Source organism: Macrobrachium nipponense, chromosome 3 (genome assembly GCF_015104395.2).
Source record: "Macrobrachium nipponense isolate FS-2020 chromosome 3, ASM1510439v2, whole genome shotgun sequence".
NCBI lineage: Eukaryota > Metazoa > Arthropoda > Malacostraca > Decapoda > Palaemonidae > Macrobrachium > Macrobrachium nipponense.
Window position 1 is genome coordinate 124,494,581 of NC_087202.1, and position 17,038 is coordinate 124,511,618.

Below are 17,038 nucleotides of genomic sequence, written 5' to 3' on the forward strand. Positions count from 1 at the left end.
AACAGATACTACCCATTTACATTATTTATTAACAAATGACTTGATAGAACACCATAAGCAGCATACGTACAATGAAACATATGTAAAAAAAATGGTCCACATTAGTATTCACTATGCTCAGGTGGGTTCCAATCTTCCCCTGATGTTGGAATGCCTGCAGTTGCATATAAAAAAATTTGCAAATATGGCCCATGTTCTCTTGGCAGAATTTTTGTATGTGTTCTGCTGTTAAGGTAATTTTCAATATGTACAACCTCATTGGAGTTTATAGAGTTATTTAGAAATACTCTCTGAAAAATGCCTTTGTTCAGCAGGTCAGGTACAAACAGACTCCATATTTGTTGGCTTATAACAAAAACTGAACAAATGGTATTACCCTGCTAGTAGGCCTGTATTACTGATGGGAGACCTGAGTACCAAAAGAAGTGAATCTGACATCTAGTAGAGTCAAGATGATGTAGTTCACCTAATTAAAACATTGTTATTAATATAAATACAAAAATTGCGATAACCAGATTAATGAACCAAACAAAAACTTCTTTCAGTTTTCTTCTGAACATTGAAAAAGAAACCCACAAAATTACTGTTTATAATGTGTTTACTTATAAGTATTTACATTTTATTTTCCTCAACAATGGAGTACTTTCAGGCCCTATCTGTGGCCCTTTTTCAAGAGATGTGTAGGTTGTCAGCCTGAGTCAAGGCCCAGCAGTCTTCTGGAACTTCTTGTTTAGCCGTCATTTATGTGGTGGTGGTGGTGGTTTTGGTTTCTTTGAGAGTTGCTAATTCCCTCTTGTCGCTCTGATATCCTGAGCTGATGATCAATGGGATTAACCCTTGTGGTAAGTGAGTGGTCACCAACAGTCTGTTTGGCAGAAAACGAATCCCCAGGTCAGAAGGGTCAACCCTAGCTTCTTTTAATATCAAAGCTCGGCTTATGGGATCTTCTGAGGTAAAACCCTTGTTTCTGAGCTTTGATATTTAAAGAAGCTAAGATTGACCCTTCTGACCTGGAGATTAAGTTGATATTAAAAGAAGCTAAAATTGACCCTTCTGACCTGGAGATTAGGTTTTCTGCCCAACAGACTGTTGGTGACTGCTCACTCACCACAATGGGTTAATCCCATTGTCCATCAGCTCAGGATATCAGAGCAACAAGAGGGGATTAGCAACTCTCAAGGAAACCAGAACAGCCATCACATAAATGAATGGCTCTGCAAGAAGGAATTACAGAAGACTGCTGGCCTTGACCCAGGCTGACAAGCTACACATCTCTTGAAAAAGGGCCACAGATAGGGCCTGAAAGTACTCCAGTGGAGTAAAATAAAATGGGAATACTTATAAGTAAACATGTTATACACAGTAATTTTGTGGGTTTATTTTTCAATAACCAGGTTAATGTTACGCATCTGGCAGAGGAAGACATAAAGTACTGGTCATGGTTATGGGTATAGATTAACTATGCTAAGAACATTTCACCAGACTTTTCCTTAGCTGTCTAACCTGTGCAGGATATTTCTCCTTTTTTTTAATGCTCTAATTATTCTGTATGTATTTGATTCTGCAATATGCATTTAATTTTATTTGTGCTTTTATATAAAAAATGGAATTATACATCAATAGGAACAGTGCATCTGTATACAAGTAGATTATACAAATGATGTGAAAAAAATTAAATTGTCCTACTCACGAATCTGACTGAACCTTTAGGTGAGCCCAGTACCTTTCATTTAAAGGTTCATGGGAAATTATATAATTTTTTGTTTATTTTGCACAAAAAAGGAAATTGGATAGTTTTCTTTTACATAATTATGCAATGACTCAGAATTCTGATAGCTAACAAAACTGAGAAACAGACCAAGAGTCAGGTAGCTATTTTGCTCTTGCCTTGTTCAGCTCAAGTTCGGTACCAACTCGCCCATAATATTTTGGCCACCAATAATATTTTGGCCTTGTACTTTTGGTACTACACAATTGTAATGCAACAGAACATATGAATGTTCCTAGGAAGGCCAAGAGGCTTCTGAAAATTTTTTTTAACATTAGTTAAAAGATTGCGATATCATATTGATTCTTCTAATGTTAAAGTGACTTACTTTTTTTTTTTTTTTTTTTTTTAACTTTCACAGCTACTCTTCCATTAGTGGAATTTCTGCATCCCACTTAGCTAATAACTCAACATCAGTTACACCCGACAAGAGTGCTGAAGAATCCATCGCCTATGTGTGTGACAATTCTGTTTTGGTTCGAGCGCCATCATTTTACCCATCAGAAGAAGAATTCAGTGATCCACTGGACTACATTGAAAAAATACGGCCTGAAGCAGAACAGTTTGGAGTATGCCGTATTGTACCACCCAGTAGTTTCAAGGTATGAAATATCAGTGGTATTGATTTGGGCGGGAACGAGTTGGTTGTAACAAAATGATTATTGGAATGTTTTAAATGGTAGATAAGTTTTATATTAATTTTTCTTGTAGTCTAATTTTTTAGACGGGAAAGTCAAGTTTTTTAATTGTGAACTGGTAATGATCTGTACAGTTGTGGTTTGTAAAGAAAAATCTATTAATGGTTGCCATGTGTCTTTAGCTAAGCTTAGACTGTTCTGAAAAGAAAGTAATGCATGTCTAGCAATTTACAATCATATATATTTAAATATATATATACTATATATATATTATATATATAGTATATATAATATATATATTATATATATATATATATATTATATAATTATATAATAATTATCTATATATATATATATATATTATATATTCATATATATATATATATATATATATATATAAATATATATATATATATATATATATTGTTCTGAACTGCTCGTTCGCTCCTAGAAAATGTAGTTTAACACTAAAAAATTTGGCCTTGAATGGAGGAACGAGAGGCCACAACAAAGAAAAGAGAAAAAACTATGGCAAAAGGCCATAGTAGGAGGAATTTACATAAAAGCTGGACTTTAGTTTTAAATGCACTGAGGGGGGAAGTCGCCTTGGAAAAATGGAAATGAAATGAAGACAAAAGGCAAAACAGTTCCCTGGCTGAACTGGAATATACTCTCACAGTACCTGGAAATCCTGGGCTTGGTTGTCTTCTGATCTGCTGATATTTCTGTGCACTATGGACGTATAAAAATACTTGGGATATCCCAGGGGAGGCAGGGGGAGCTGAAAGGGGCGAAGTGTTGTCTGCAGGGTGAAATGGCAGGAGCTTCTGACCTCTCCTAGCCAAAGGGAGAAGAGATAGCTTTTCTAGAGAATGGATGCTTTCAGTTCAAAGGGGCAACTTGGATATAGACAAGGATGACTGAATCTTGTTATAAGAAGCCTTTCTTTCCCTGGTTCTAGCTTGAAATCTTGAACAAATATATATATATTTATATTATTATATATATTATATAGATATATATAATATATATATATATATATATATATATAAATATATATATATATCTATAATATATATATATATATATATATATATATATATATATATATATATATTATATATTAGAAATCTGTCAAGTAGGTATTTATTAAGGCAGCATCTGCAATGTAAAACATAATCTGAAATCTTCACAAGGTTATGCTTTATTTTAAGTGCTCTTAACTCTTAGATTGCATCAACATGCATTTGGAATTTCCCCCCTGTGTGTGTAAAACTTCATTAAAAAATGAAAATGCTCCAATTGGCTTCATATACCTCTTGCTATAAGAACAGGACATATTTTCCATATCTGGCATTATTTTGTTCTTAAATTGTGATTAAAGTCCTGAAAAATACAGTAGAGCCCCGGATTTCGACGATAATTCGTTCCAGAAGGAGGGTCGAAATTCGATAATTTCGAGATCTGAATCAAGGTTTCCCTTAAGAAATAACTGAAAATGGATTAATCCGTTCCTGACCACTAGTTATTACCCTAACCTTGCCTTTTTATACAATACATTACATGACATATAAATTACCACTAAATAAGTTAAGATTTATATAAATATCATATTAAACATATATTTATAATTTTAAATGTATAATATACACTATAAAAGAAAACTGGCCTATTTCCAACCGATTGTTGACTGAGCGCCATAGGCTACCTAGGTAACTAGTAAGTAGAAAGTAGTTTAGTGGGTAGGCATAAAACGTGTTGCTAACATAATAAAGCATTGAAAAGCAAGTCTAATTATTACAGTAAATTAATAAACTATTAAAATTAAACCCAATTTATATTGGTTATCAAAAACTTACGAAAAAGTGCCTACATTAAGTTGGCAGGCTGTGGGATGAAAGGAGGTAAACAAACCATAGCACAGCCCTGGTGGCTTATAGCGGGACTATGGTAGTAAACAAACCATATAGTTGCTATAAGCCTAGAAACGTTTACATTCGGTATTAATTTAATGTAAATATTATACGGAGTCGAATGTAATACTGTATGCAAAATCACTAAAATTATCTTCAGTTAATGTTATGATGCTAAAGGTTTTATGTTCTTAAATACCCTTATAAAAAACGTGCGTCTTCTACGACAGCAAATTTTTGGCAAATATCAGGGCTGGTTTCAAGCTTATTGGACTTTGAAAATAAATATGGTACACTCGGCAAGGAATGTTAAGATACAGTTTTTTTAAATCCCGACATATAGTGTTCAATAATGACATCTGGCAACTCTAGAAAGGGGGCGGAGCTTCAAAATCATAGTGTTCGTTGCTTTCTAGATTTCCATTAACTTTACACCATAAAGATTCTGCAGAGGACCTTTAATAATTTATACTTGAATGTAGAAACAGGCTCTATATTATTCGTTAATGTTGATTTGGTAACGTCAGTTCAGGGTAGAATATCGATCATCCTTTTTTAAAACCTACTGTGAAACCTTATTTATAAGTAATGTTTGACACTAAACTGACGTAACATTCATGCGTAATTGAAGACGGATCTTAAACAATGAGAGAAAGTGTTTTAAAATTTGGTCAGTACTTGTGGAAATCGTGAGGAACAATACAGTAAAGAATGAAATATTATGACGATAGAGAGAGGGCGAGCAAGCATACGCCTATTGATAGAGATACTTAATTCATTAAATTTATTTTGAGAGATTAAGTGACAATATTTTTTTCAAATTTTTTCAAAAGGGGGGGAGATGGAGAGAGCACAAGCATAGGCCTATCTATAGAGATACTTAATTCATTATATTTACTTTGAAAGATTGAGTGATAATATTTTTTCAAATTGCTTTAAAAGAGAGAGAGAGAGAGCACAAGCATAGACCTATCTGTAGAGGTACTTAATTCATTATATTTACTTTGAAATATTGAGTTATAATATTTTTTCAAATGTGTTTTTTAAAAGAGAGAGAGAGAGAGAATAGAGAGAGTAGAGAGAGAGAGAGAGAGAGAGAGAGAGAGAGAGAGAGAGAACAAAATCTGCTTACGTGAAAGCTTAGGCCTATTTATAACTACTTAATTTCATTATATTTTCTTTGGGAGATTGAGTGGTAATATATATATTTTTAAAGTATGTTTTAGAAGTGGAGAGAGAGAGAGAGAGAGAGAGAGAGAGAGTGAATAAAATTATAGTATTGGTGACGGACTTGTGACGGGGAAAGGCAGAAGAAAGAGCGGTGAGTCGGTGCACAGATACCTGGGGAACGGGGTGATATGACTGCCAAGACCGTGCTGTACTATGCTAGATAAAATTTTGAAGAATCATAATATTCAAGTTAATTCTCTAAGAAATTCATACCCTAATCTTGATTTCATTTGACAGTTGCCCTAAACATTCAAAGATTGTAAAAAGACGTGGAAAATTTTAGACACAGGCTGCGGCCATTCTTTTGCTCTTTGATAAGTGTACTTTTGAAAATCTGGTTCATCCACAAATCATTCCGAAAAAAGCTGTAAGTAAAAATAGTTATTACCACAAATAACTCAATATGTATTGCACAGGCAATTAAAGTTTTATATCGTGCAAATGATGCTGATGTGTTGGGAGATCTTTCAGCCTCGCAGCAAAGAAATGCATTTACGAACTGCTTTGTAATGGGAGCATATAGCCTGAAAATCTTTGAGCTGACATGCTACTTTAACCTTGATAAAGATTTATGTTTAAATACGGTTGCTTTGTAAACAGCAACTAGCATTCGATCCATGTCAACGTCAAAGTAATCAAAGTGTGAAATCCGTTACGTAAGCCAGTATCCAGTGACTTGCGCTTTCCCGCTCGAAGTTCTAGGGCTCCTCCACATCATAGAAAACGCTCTTGCGGATGCAACTAGATTTGCTCAACCTACCTTAGCCTTAGCAACATTGGCTGCCATTGACGTCAGCTAACATTAAACGCTGTGGAATACAAACATGAGTTTGTAGAAGCTAAAAATAATTGCATTCGCCACTTACAATGATACAATAATATCCCCGTTCATGAAGGAAAATCTGAGAAATTCCAATTACTTCGGACATATATCGTGTTTTTGTACATGAACTTCCCTGACAGATATATACTTAGCTATAGTCTCCGACGTTCCCGACAGAATTTCAAATCTCGCGGCACACGCGGACAGGTTAGGTCAGGTGGTCTACCTTTTACCCGCCGCTGGGTGGCGGATGTACGAACCACTCCCGTAAGCTTGTCAGATTTTTCTCTGTCGCGGGAACGATAACAACTGTTGTCGGTTCCTCTCGATAGTTTTTCGATTCTCGCTTGCCTGGAGTTAATTTGGACTTCTTTTGGTGACGTATTCGCTTTGTTTGGCTTGGCATACGCTGATTGTGGACCGGTTTGATTTTGAGTTTGATTTTCTTTAACGATGTCTGATCTAGAATCGGTAGTTAAAACTTCGGTTTTGTTTAGGGTTTGCGTGAATGAAGGATGTAAGGTGAGGTTGCCGAAAGCTTCGGTAGACCCCCACACGGTTTGCATGAAATGCAGGGGGAATGAGTGTGCTTTTGCTAACCCTTGTAGTGAATGTAAGGGATTGAATGAAGAAGAATATAAGGCTCTCTCTTCTTATGTTAGGAAGTTGGAACGTGATAGAGTGCGTAAGGCTTCCTCTAGAAGTTCTAGCAGATCTAGATGAGTGAGTTGGATGTGGATCCTAATAGTACTAACGTAGAATTAGAACCTTCTTCCCAAGTTGCAGCCCCGGCTCCCCGCACCGAAGCCGAAGATTCGCCTTCGGATGGCGGCAGCTCTGAAAGCCAAGAATCGTTCTTTGGATCAGAAGATTCGTCAGTTGGAAGGTAAGGAGAGTGTTAGTGATCAGTGCAGTGTCCCCAGTGTTGTGGAGGTGCGTCTGACCGGCTCCTTAGTGCCTCTAGGCCTAATGACCTCTTCCCGAGACTCCCAGTTCAGTGGAGTAGGAAAGTCGAAAGCCGCAGGAGGGCTAGGGAGAGCCCCACCGGTCAGGCGTCCCCTTGGCAGATCCTGAAGTACGCTCCCAGGCTGCCTCGGATCGCTACAAGAAGGAGCTCCTACGCCAATGCTTCTCCTCTTCGTCGTCTCCCTCTCCGAAGAGGAGGTTGGAACTCCCGGATGCGTCGCGCCCGTTGAGAGGGCTTGGAAGGCTCCCTGCAGTCCTTTTGGCTTCTAGTCCCGGAGGTTTTCCCGAAGAATCGTCGGTGGAGGCGAAGAAAACCAAGAGATCCTGTGATCGTTCTTCTTCTCGCGCTCGCGCTCGGCGCCTGCTTCGAGGAAGAACAAGAAGATTCTCCTACGAGAGTACTCGCGGTACTTCAAGCTCAGATCACGGCGCTAGCAGACTCTCTAGCAGTTAGATCACGTAGGAAGAAGGACGTTTCTCTTCCGATCAAGCAGATCTAGGCGCCGCTCTTCAGAGGATCGTTCTCCTTCATATGGGGAAGTTTCGTATGAAGGTGGGGGCTCGCGTGAGCGCCCTCGCTCGCGTGAGCGCCCTCGCTCGCGTGAGCGCCCTCGCTCGCCTGGCTCTCTTTCGATTTCAAGGCGCCAAACATCGGTATACGCTCTATGGAGAAAGAAAAGTTTTTTCTCCAGATTGGATTCCCCGCTTCCGGTAAGCGCACTGCACCTGCTCATCACGCGATTTCTTCAACTCCCTCGCGTGAGACTTCTCCTCAGCAGCCTCAAGATTCTAGAAGGCGCCCTTATCAAGTAGGCGTTCGTTCTTCCAGATGTCACTCTCCTCGAGTGTCGGATCGTGACTTCTCTCCTGACCAGGCATCTAGAGTCTGGTTAGGAGTCTGTGCATGATAGACGGCCTACTGTTAGCCGCTCCCCGCAGGTAAGGCGCCAAGAGCCTACTGCATCATGGATCTCCTAGTAGGCGCTCTGGTCTCTTTTAAGGCGTCATACTCCTGATTATTCCTCCTAGGGGCGACACAAGAGTCTTTCAGCGCCCCCCTTCCGTGTAGGGCGCTCCCTCCCCCCCTCCGCTTCTAGGCGCACTTCTCCTGAAACGTTTTGTCTCTTGGTAGGCACCAGGAATCCCGGAAGCGCCCTTCTCCAAGTAGGCGCTCGTTAGTTTTGAAGCGCCCTTCTCCTGAATGTTACCCTCTTGTGAGACGTCAAGAGTCTCGCAAGCAGCCTTCTCCTAGTAGGCGCATTTCGCCTTCCAGTCGAACTTCCGTTGATCGTACGCAACTGGATAGGTATGGAGAGCCGCGCAAGCGCTCTGCTCTCGATAGGCGCTCTTCTCCTGGCAGCCGCTCGCCTCAGGATAGTGGGCACATGAGTATAGTAGGCGCTCGCCTCCTCGTAAGCGCCCTGTGGATGTTTCCGAGGATTCTCGGAGTAGGAGCCCTACCTCTCCTTCGGCTGAGGACTTCCCGTATACCTCGAAGAGGGAGTCTCATCGTAGACTTCCCAGATCTTCTCATCGTTCTCCAGTGGATGTGAACTCTTCTAAGAGAGGGCGTTCTCCAACCTCTCGCTCAACTCCTGCTAGGATCCCTTCGTCACCTAAGGATCTTCCGCGCTCCGCCTCGACAAGACGTCCTAGAAGGTTCGGATGAGGAACCGAACACTTCTGCTGCTGTCTCTTCTTACAAGAAGCTTACAGAGCTACTTTTACAAGTTTTTGGGGATTCCCTTACGCCTACGGCTCCTCCTTCTCCTCACTCACTTTTTTCAACGGCGAAGACAGCGAAGAGTTCTTCTTGTGTGAGGATGAAGCCAACTCTTTCTATGAAGGCACTGAGGAGTTTTGGTTCCTGGATGGCTTCCAAAGGAAGAAGCGGGGAAAACGATGTTCGCTTTTCCTCCTTCGAAGTTATCAGGACGCGCTGGTTTCTGGTACGAAACAGGAGAGCCCTTAGGATTGGGTCTACCGTCTTCGGCTGATTCGGATTTTTCGGCGCTGGTAGATTCACAAGGAGAACTGCCCTTAACTCTGCTAAGACGACTTGGGCAATGAATGAATTGGATCATTTGCTCAAAGGTATGTTTAGAGTGCTAGAAGTATTTAACTTCCTTGATTGGTCGTTGGGAGTCCTAGCCAAGAAAATTGAAGTGCCAGAGTCAATTTCGTCCGCCAGAAGACCTTATGTGTGTGTCTTGTATGGACAAGTCGGTAAGAGACGGAGCGAGTGAAATCGCCTCCCTTTTATGGGGCCGGGATCGTGAAGAAGAGGTCGGTTTATTGTTCCTTCTTAACGAAGTCGGTCTCCCTATGCTCAGAGGTCTTCTTTGCTGTTTTTGCTCCTCTGTCTACTCAGTTGTTCCCGAAACATCGAGTGCAGGACATTTCGAGGTCACTTTCGGCCAAAGCCACCCAGGACCTTTTGGCACAGTCGGCAAGAAAACCTCGCCCTTCCTTCCTACCAAGAGCTAAGAAGGAAAAGGCAAGTGTTCGAGAACCCTTTCGAGGGGCATCTTCATCAAGAACCTCTACGTTTAGAGGTCGTAGACCTTCAAGAAGGGTAAGACTTTCGCCAAGTCTGTTAAAGCCCCAAATAACTTGCAAGTCCTTCAAACAACGGTGGGCGCCAGACTCTTAGAGTTTGCAGAAGTCTGGGCCCAAAAAGGGGCGGATCCTTGGACCCTTTCTTATTTTGAGGAGAGGTTACCTCATCCCTTTCGTCGAAAGACCTCCCTTTTGACGACCATCCCAAGGGAACTGACGGCCAGGGGGTACAGAGACCCCATCATGAATCAAGCTCTCCATCTAGCAGTAGATCAGATGCTGGAGAAGGGGGCTATCGAACTAGTGACAGACCATCATTCATCGGGCTTCTACAACCGCCTTTTTCCTAGTTCCGAAGTCCTCAGGGGGATGGAGACCGTGTTGGATGTAAGCGCCCTGAACTTCTTCGTAGAAAAGAAGACGTTCACGATGGAAACGCCTTCATCAGTGCTGGCAGCACTTCGTCCGGGGGACTGGATGGTTTTCCTTGGATTTACAGGACGCTTACTTCCACGTACCGATCCATCCTTCCTCGAGGAAGTTTCTCAGATTCATGATGGGGGGGAAAATTTTTCAGTTCAGGGCTCTGTGTTTTCGGCCTCTCGACGGCCCTCAAGTGTTCACGGGGATTTTTGAGGAATGCGGCTCAATGGCTTCATTTGAAAGGGGTGGAGGATCCATGTACCCTCGACGATTGGCTTAATAAGGGCCAATTCAAAGAAGAATCGTTGTTTGAAGGACTTACAAGTAACTTTAGAATTGACGAAGGCTTTGGGACTTCTCGTCAATTTCAAGAAGTCATCACTAATTCCCGAGCAAGAGTGTGTGTATCTCGGATACAGATGAACTCTCTGAGTTTTCGGGCTTTTCCCTCGCAGGAAAGGATAGCCCGAGGATTCGAGAGAGTAACAACTTCTTAGGGGAAAGAAGTATGCACAGTGAGGGAGTGGATGAGTCTGCTGGGGACGCTCTCCCCCCTGGAGCAATTCGTTTCCCCTAGGAAGGTTGCACCTGAGACCGCTCCAATTCTTTCTTCATCGGAATTGGAGTCGTCGTTCTCAGGATTTGACTTCTCCCTGTCGTTATCCCAGGACATCAAGAAACATCTCTTATGGTGGACAGATCCCAACCTCTTTGCGAAGGGACTGTCTCTTCAATCACAGACCCCCAACCTGGTGTTGTTCTCCGACGCGTCGACATGGGGTGGGGTGCAACTCTGGGAACCAGCGAAGTGTCAGGTACCTGGGTGGGACCAGGTAGCCTGGCACATCAACAGAAAGGAGTTGATGGCTGTGTGGTTGGCTCTGAAGGCTTTCGAGCCCAAAGTCAGAAGATCGGTAGTGCAGGTCAACGCGGACAACACTACAGCTCTGGCATACATCAGGAAACAGGGGGGGACGCATTCCTTCTCCCTGTACGAGACAGCAAGGGACCTTCTTCTGTGGGCAGAAGAAAGAGGAATCACGCTTCTCACCAGGTTCGTGCAGGGAGAAAGGATGTAAGAAGCAGATCTCCTCAGCAGGAAAGATCAGGTCCTTTCCCACAGAGTGGACCCTTCATCTGGATGTATGCCAGAGCCTGTGGAAGTTATGGGGCAGGCCACACATAGACCTCTTTGCCACGTCAAAGAACAAGAGGCTGGATCCTTACTGCTCTCCGATATCGGATCCAGAGGCAGTAGCAATAGATGCTCTTCTTCTAGACTGGAACGGACTCGACGTCTACGCGTTTCCCCCCCTTTCAAGATCCTGGGGCTAACCATCAAGAAGTTCGTAGAGTCCGATTCACGAGAATGACCTTAATCGCTCCCTTTTGGCCGCCCAAGAATGGTTCACAGAGGTACTGGAATGGTTGGTGGACCTTCCAAGATCGCTCCCATGCTAAGGAGCGATCTACTCAGACAACCCACTTCGACAGGTACCACACTCTCCTCGCTCTCAGTCTGACTGGTTTCAGACTGTCCAAAGTTTGGTCAGAGCGAAAGGCTTTTCAGCAACAGCTGCTAAAGCAATCGCAAGAGCGAGGAGACCTTCCACCTTGCGTGTATACCAGTCAAAGTGGGATGTCTTCAGACGTTGGTGCAAGAGGAAGAACATTTCCTCTTCCAGTACCTCTGTGACCCAAATTGCGGATTTCCTTATTTTTCCTCAAAGAAGAAATGTCATCTGGTTGCGTCAACTATTAAGGGATACCGCAGTATGTTGGCGGCGGTATTTTCGGCATAGAGGCTTAAATATATCCGATGATAAGGACCTGCATGATCTTATTAGATCATTTGAAACCATTAAGCGTCCTCATGTAGTACCGAACTGGAATCTAGACGTAGTCCTACAATTCCTTGGATCGTCTAGATTCGAACCTCCTGGCTTAGCCTCTTTCAAGGATTTGACGAAGAAGGCTATCTTCCTTTTGGCCCTAGCTACACTAGAGAGTGAGTGAGCTCCAAGCTATTGAGGGCAATGTAGGGTTTAAGGAAGATTCTATGTGTTCGTTTCTTCCAAGTTTCCTGGCAAAGAATGAAAACCCATCACGCCCTTGGCCCAGGAGCTTTGAAGTTCGTAGTTTATCTTTTCTAGTAGGGGAAGAGCCTGAAAGAACTCTTTGCCCTATGAGAATTATGAAGTATTTCCTTAAGAGGAAGGAACAACTTAAGGCTAATCAAGATGTGCTTTGGTGCTCCGTAAAGGACCCCACTCGGCCCATGTCGAAGAATGCTCTTTCCTTTTTTCTGAGAAGCCTTATTACAGAGGCACATGTTGCCTGTAAGGAAGATCATTTTAGACTACTGAAAGTGAAAGCTCACGAGGTGAGAGCCATCGCAACTTCGCTTGCATTCAGAAAAAATATGTCTGTGCGGAACTTGATGGAGGCGACTTTTTGGAGATGCCAATCGGTTTTCGGCAACACTACCTACCTTACGTGATGTAAAAATCACATATGATAAATGCTTCGCCCTTTCTTGGGTCCTTTCGTATCGGCGGATTCGGTGCTGGGGCAGGGAGCTGAAACTTATCCTGTGGTAAATTTTTTATATGTTACCCTATATTTTATATTGTTGTTTTTTGTTGTCTGAAAGAGGTTGCAGGAGGCACCTCTTTTTGTCGTAATATTAACCCTTTGTATTTTGGTTAGGTGGTCTGGTGGGTTTTGGCTCCTTGCAGAGGTAGTGGTAAGGATCTGTTAGGTAAGCGGACAAGGTCCCTCTAACAGCATCCGACTTGGATTCTACCACAATAGGGGATCACATATCCCACAGTGGTAGATCCGAGAGTCTTTCAGCATCAGGTCACGTCCTAGCTGTAGCTCTCCAGGCAATGCAGACTCAGAGATAGTATCTATGAAGTCTTCATCCTGAAAAGGTGAGAACCAAGGTTTTTTATATCCTACAACATTAGTTGTTTTCCCGTCTTACCTGTATTATTGAGCTGTCTCTTACCCTCCACCAAGGGTGCCAATCAGCTAAGTATATATCTGTCAGGGAAGTTCATGTACAAAAATGATATTGTTAAACTACAATAAAGTTTTGTACATACTTACCGGTGGCAGATATATACGATTAATGGCCCACCCAGCCTCCCCTCAGGAGACAGGTGGGAAGAGAAAAAATCTGACAAGCTTACGGGAGGGTGGGTTCGTACATCCGCCACCCACCCCGCGGCGGTAAGGTAGACCACCTGACCTACCTGTCGCGTGTGCCGCGAGATTTGAAATTCTGTCGGGAACGTCGGAGACTATAGCTAAGTATATATCTGCCAGGTAAGTATGTACAAAACTTTATTGTAGTTTAACAATATCATTTTTAAGTATCTGAACGGTTTTGTTTTGCAGTTTTAACTAATATGATATAATTTGCAGTGTATTTTCATATTCTAGATTAAATTTAGGGATATTATGTCTTTTCAGTAAAAACAAATGGGAAATTCGATGAACGAAAGCTAATGAAAACTGTATCTTCAGTTTTCTTGTCGAGTGTACATGGTACATATATACGTACATATAAGTAAAAGAATCATCTTAATTTCTATAATTACTATACCATTACGTACCAGGATCTCTTTGAGTTTAATATCAGGCTAACTTCTTCTTTATGAGGATACTTACAAACAAACCAAGCATACAGATTGCATTCGTTACTGCACACACGTTACACTACCAAATCTCATACGTAAACATTGACGTATTTTTACATTAGACATAAAAGAATCTTCTTAATTTCTATAACTACTATGTATACCATAGCAGCTTCTCTGATTTAAGCTAAGGCTAACATCCTCTTTAACAGCAAGCTTAACAAAGCTTAAAGATTGCGTTCGCTACTGAACCACTCACGTTACATATGTAACAATAGTTTCACTACCAAATCTCATACGTAAACATTGACATATTTTTACTGTAGACATAAAAGAATAGTCTTATTCTCTAAAACTACTACGCATACCATAGCAGCTTCTCTGATTTAAGCTAAGACTAACCTCCACTTTAAAAACAAGCTTAACAAAGCTTAAAGATTGCGTTCGCTACCGAACCACACACGTTAAGTGGTTTCACTACCAAATCTCATATGTAAACATTGATGTATTTTTACAGTAGGCATAAAAGAATAGGTTTAATTTCTATAACTACTACTACGTATATCATATCGGTTTCTCTGATTTAAGCTAAGGCTAACCTCCCCTTTACCAACAAGCTTAACAAAGCTTAAAGATTGCTTTCGCTACCGACCCGCACACGTTACGTATGTAACAGTGGTTTCACTACAAATCTCATACGTAAGCATTGACGTATTTTTACAGTAGGCATAAAAGAATCGTTTTAATTTCTATAACTACTACATATACCATAGTGGCCCCTCTGATTTAAGCTAAGGCTAACCTCCTCTTTACCAGCAAGCTAAATTTTCCCTTTCCCTTCCCAGGCTGCCTTAACTCCTTTAACCCTTAAACGCCGAAGCGGTAAAAATAAAAAACTCCCCCGAATTCCGGAGCCGGTTTTGAGTGAGCGTGGAAGCGGAAAAAATAATTTTTTCAAAAAATCACAGCGCGCTTAGTTTTGAAGATTAAGAGTTCATTTTTGGCTCCTTTTTTTGTCATTGCCTGAAGTTTAGTATGCAATCATCAGAAAGGAAAAATAATATCATTATCATATGTAAATAATGCTTCAAAATGAATACAAATGATTGAATATTACGATACAGTAAGAGTTTTAGCTTACAATTGCGTTTTTCGACCATTTCGGTAGAGTAAAAGTTGACCGAACGTGGTTTTTTTTTCTATTTATCGTGATTTATATGCAAATATTTCGAAAATGAGAAAAGCTACAACCTTCAAATATTTTTTCCTTTTATTTTACATGAAATTGCGCACATTTTCATATATAAAACTCTATGAAATGCCTTAATTATGAAACTGAGCAAACATTTTCCCGAGAATTCGATGTACGCAATTCGGAGATTTATGGCGGAGAATCCGCGGCGCGAGGGAAGGAAAGTTTTTTTTCATAAATTCACCATAAATCGAAATATTGTGCTAGAGACTTCCAATTTGTTGCAAAATGAAGGTAAATGATTGAATATTACTAAAATATAAGAGTTTTAGCTTACAATTGCGTTTTTCGACCATTTCGGTAGAGTCAAAGTTGACCGAACGTGGTTTTTTTTCTATTTATCGTGATTTATATGCAAATATTTCAAAAATGAGAAAAGGCTACAAACTTCAATTATTTTTCGTTGTATTCTACATGAAATTGCGCACATTTTCATATATAAAACTTTATGTAACGGCTAATTTTATACATTCAACTTCCCTGCCAGATATATACTTAGCTATAGACTCCGTCGTCTCCGACAGAATTTCAATTTCGCGGCACACGCTACAGGTAGGTCAGGTGATCTACCGCCCTGCCCTGGGTGGCAGGACTAGGAACCATCATCCCCGTTTTCTAATCAGAATTCTTCTGTCGCCCGGACCATCAACATTGTTGTTGGTTCCTCTCGATTGGTTTTTCTTTTTTCACCGGCAATTGATCTTCTTGACCGACTTTTGGTGACGTATCTGGATTGTTGGATTGGCATACGCTTTTGTGGACTGTTTTGTGGACTTGATTTTGGAATTTTCTTTAATAATGTCTGACTCTGGTATGGTTGGTGAGACGTTGTGTGAATGTAGGCTGTAAGGTGAGGGTTGCCGAAAGCTTCGGTAGACCCTCACACGGTATGCAAGAGGTTGCAGGGAGTATGAATGTTCTTTTACTAATACTTGTAAAAGGAATGTGAGAACTTGAGTGAGAACGAATGGAAGAATCTAACGAATTATTTAAAAAAGTTAGAAGAGAAAGAGTGAGGAAGGCTTCTCATAAAAGTTTAAGTAGTTCTAGATCTGAACTAATTCCAAGCTTGGGATCTTCCCCAAGGGTAAGTATTGCTACTTCTCCTTCCATTGCAGCCCCTTCTCCTATTGCAGAACCTGTAGATCCAGCAAAAGAACTTGCGGATCTAAAAGCAGCCTTCAAGTTGATGGAAAACAAAATGGCTTCCGCATACAAAGGTAAGGCTAGTGATTTTTCAGTGGACAGTGATATGAGTGTCCCCATGTAGTGGAGGGGGCATCTGGTCGGCTCAGCAACGCTCCTAGGTCTAGACCTCTTCCAAGCTCACATGCCCAGAGGAGAAGGAATGTCGAAAGCCGAAAGGAGGTTGTGGAGAATCCCACCGATCAGGTGTCCCTTCGGCAGTTTCGTGACACCCCAGACTGCCAAGGACCGCTATTGTAAAAGCGTCCTACGTGAGTGTTTCTCGTCGTCGGGATCTTCATCACCGAGACGTGATTGGAGAGATTCAGACCGATCTCGGCCTCTCAAGAGGAGTTGGAAGGCTCCGAATATTGACTCGAGCCCTGAAAAACTTCCCTGAGGAGTCTCCATCGGGAGTGAAGAAGGCAAGAAGAGCCATTCTTTCAACCAGAGTGAGAAGGAGGCAGGAGGTGGAGGCTATGGACTCCTCCCCTCCTCCTTCCCCTCCTCCCGAAGAGGATAAAGAGGAGGCTACAAAGAGGTTCATGATGGCGATGCAGGAACAGATTTCGTCGTTTGTAGGAGTCCTGTCAAAGGAGCCTCCTAGAAGGAAAGACACTTCCCTTCCTATTAA

The 17,038-nt window shown here is 41.6% G+C and overlaps 1 protein-coding gene across 1 annotated transcript in view; it reads left to right on the forward strand.

Annotated features, from left to right (window-relative positions):
* LOC135222493 (uncharacterized) overlaps positions 1 to 2,528 on the forward strand; it is a 162,005-nt gene extending 159,477 nt beyond the window's left edge. The window contains exons 13-14 of the mRNA XM_064260576.1: positions 2,130 to 2,370; positions 2,493 to 2,528. Coding sequence (XP_064116646.1) covers positions 2,130 to 2,370; positions 2,493 to 2,528 — 277 coding nt within the window. The remainder of the gene's footprint in view (positions 1 to 2,129; positions 2,371 to 2,492) is intronic.
* Positions 2,529 to 17,038: the final 14,510 nt, after the last annotated feature.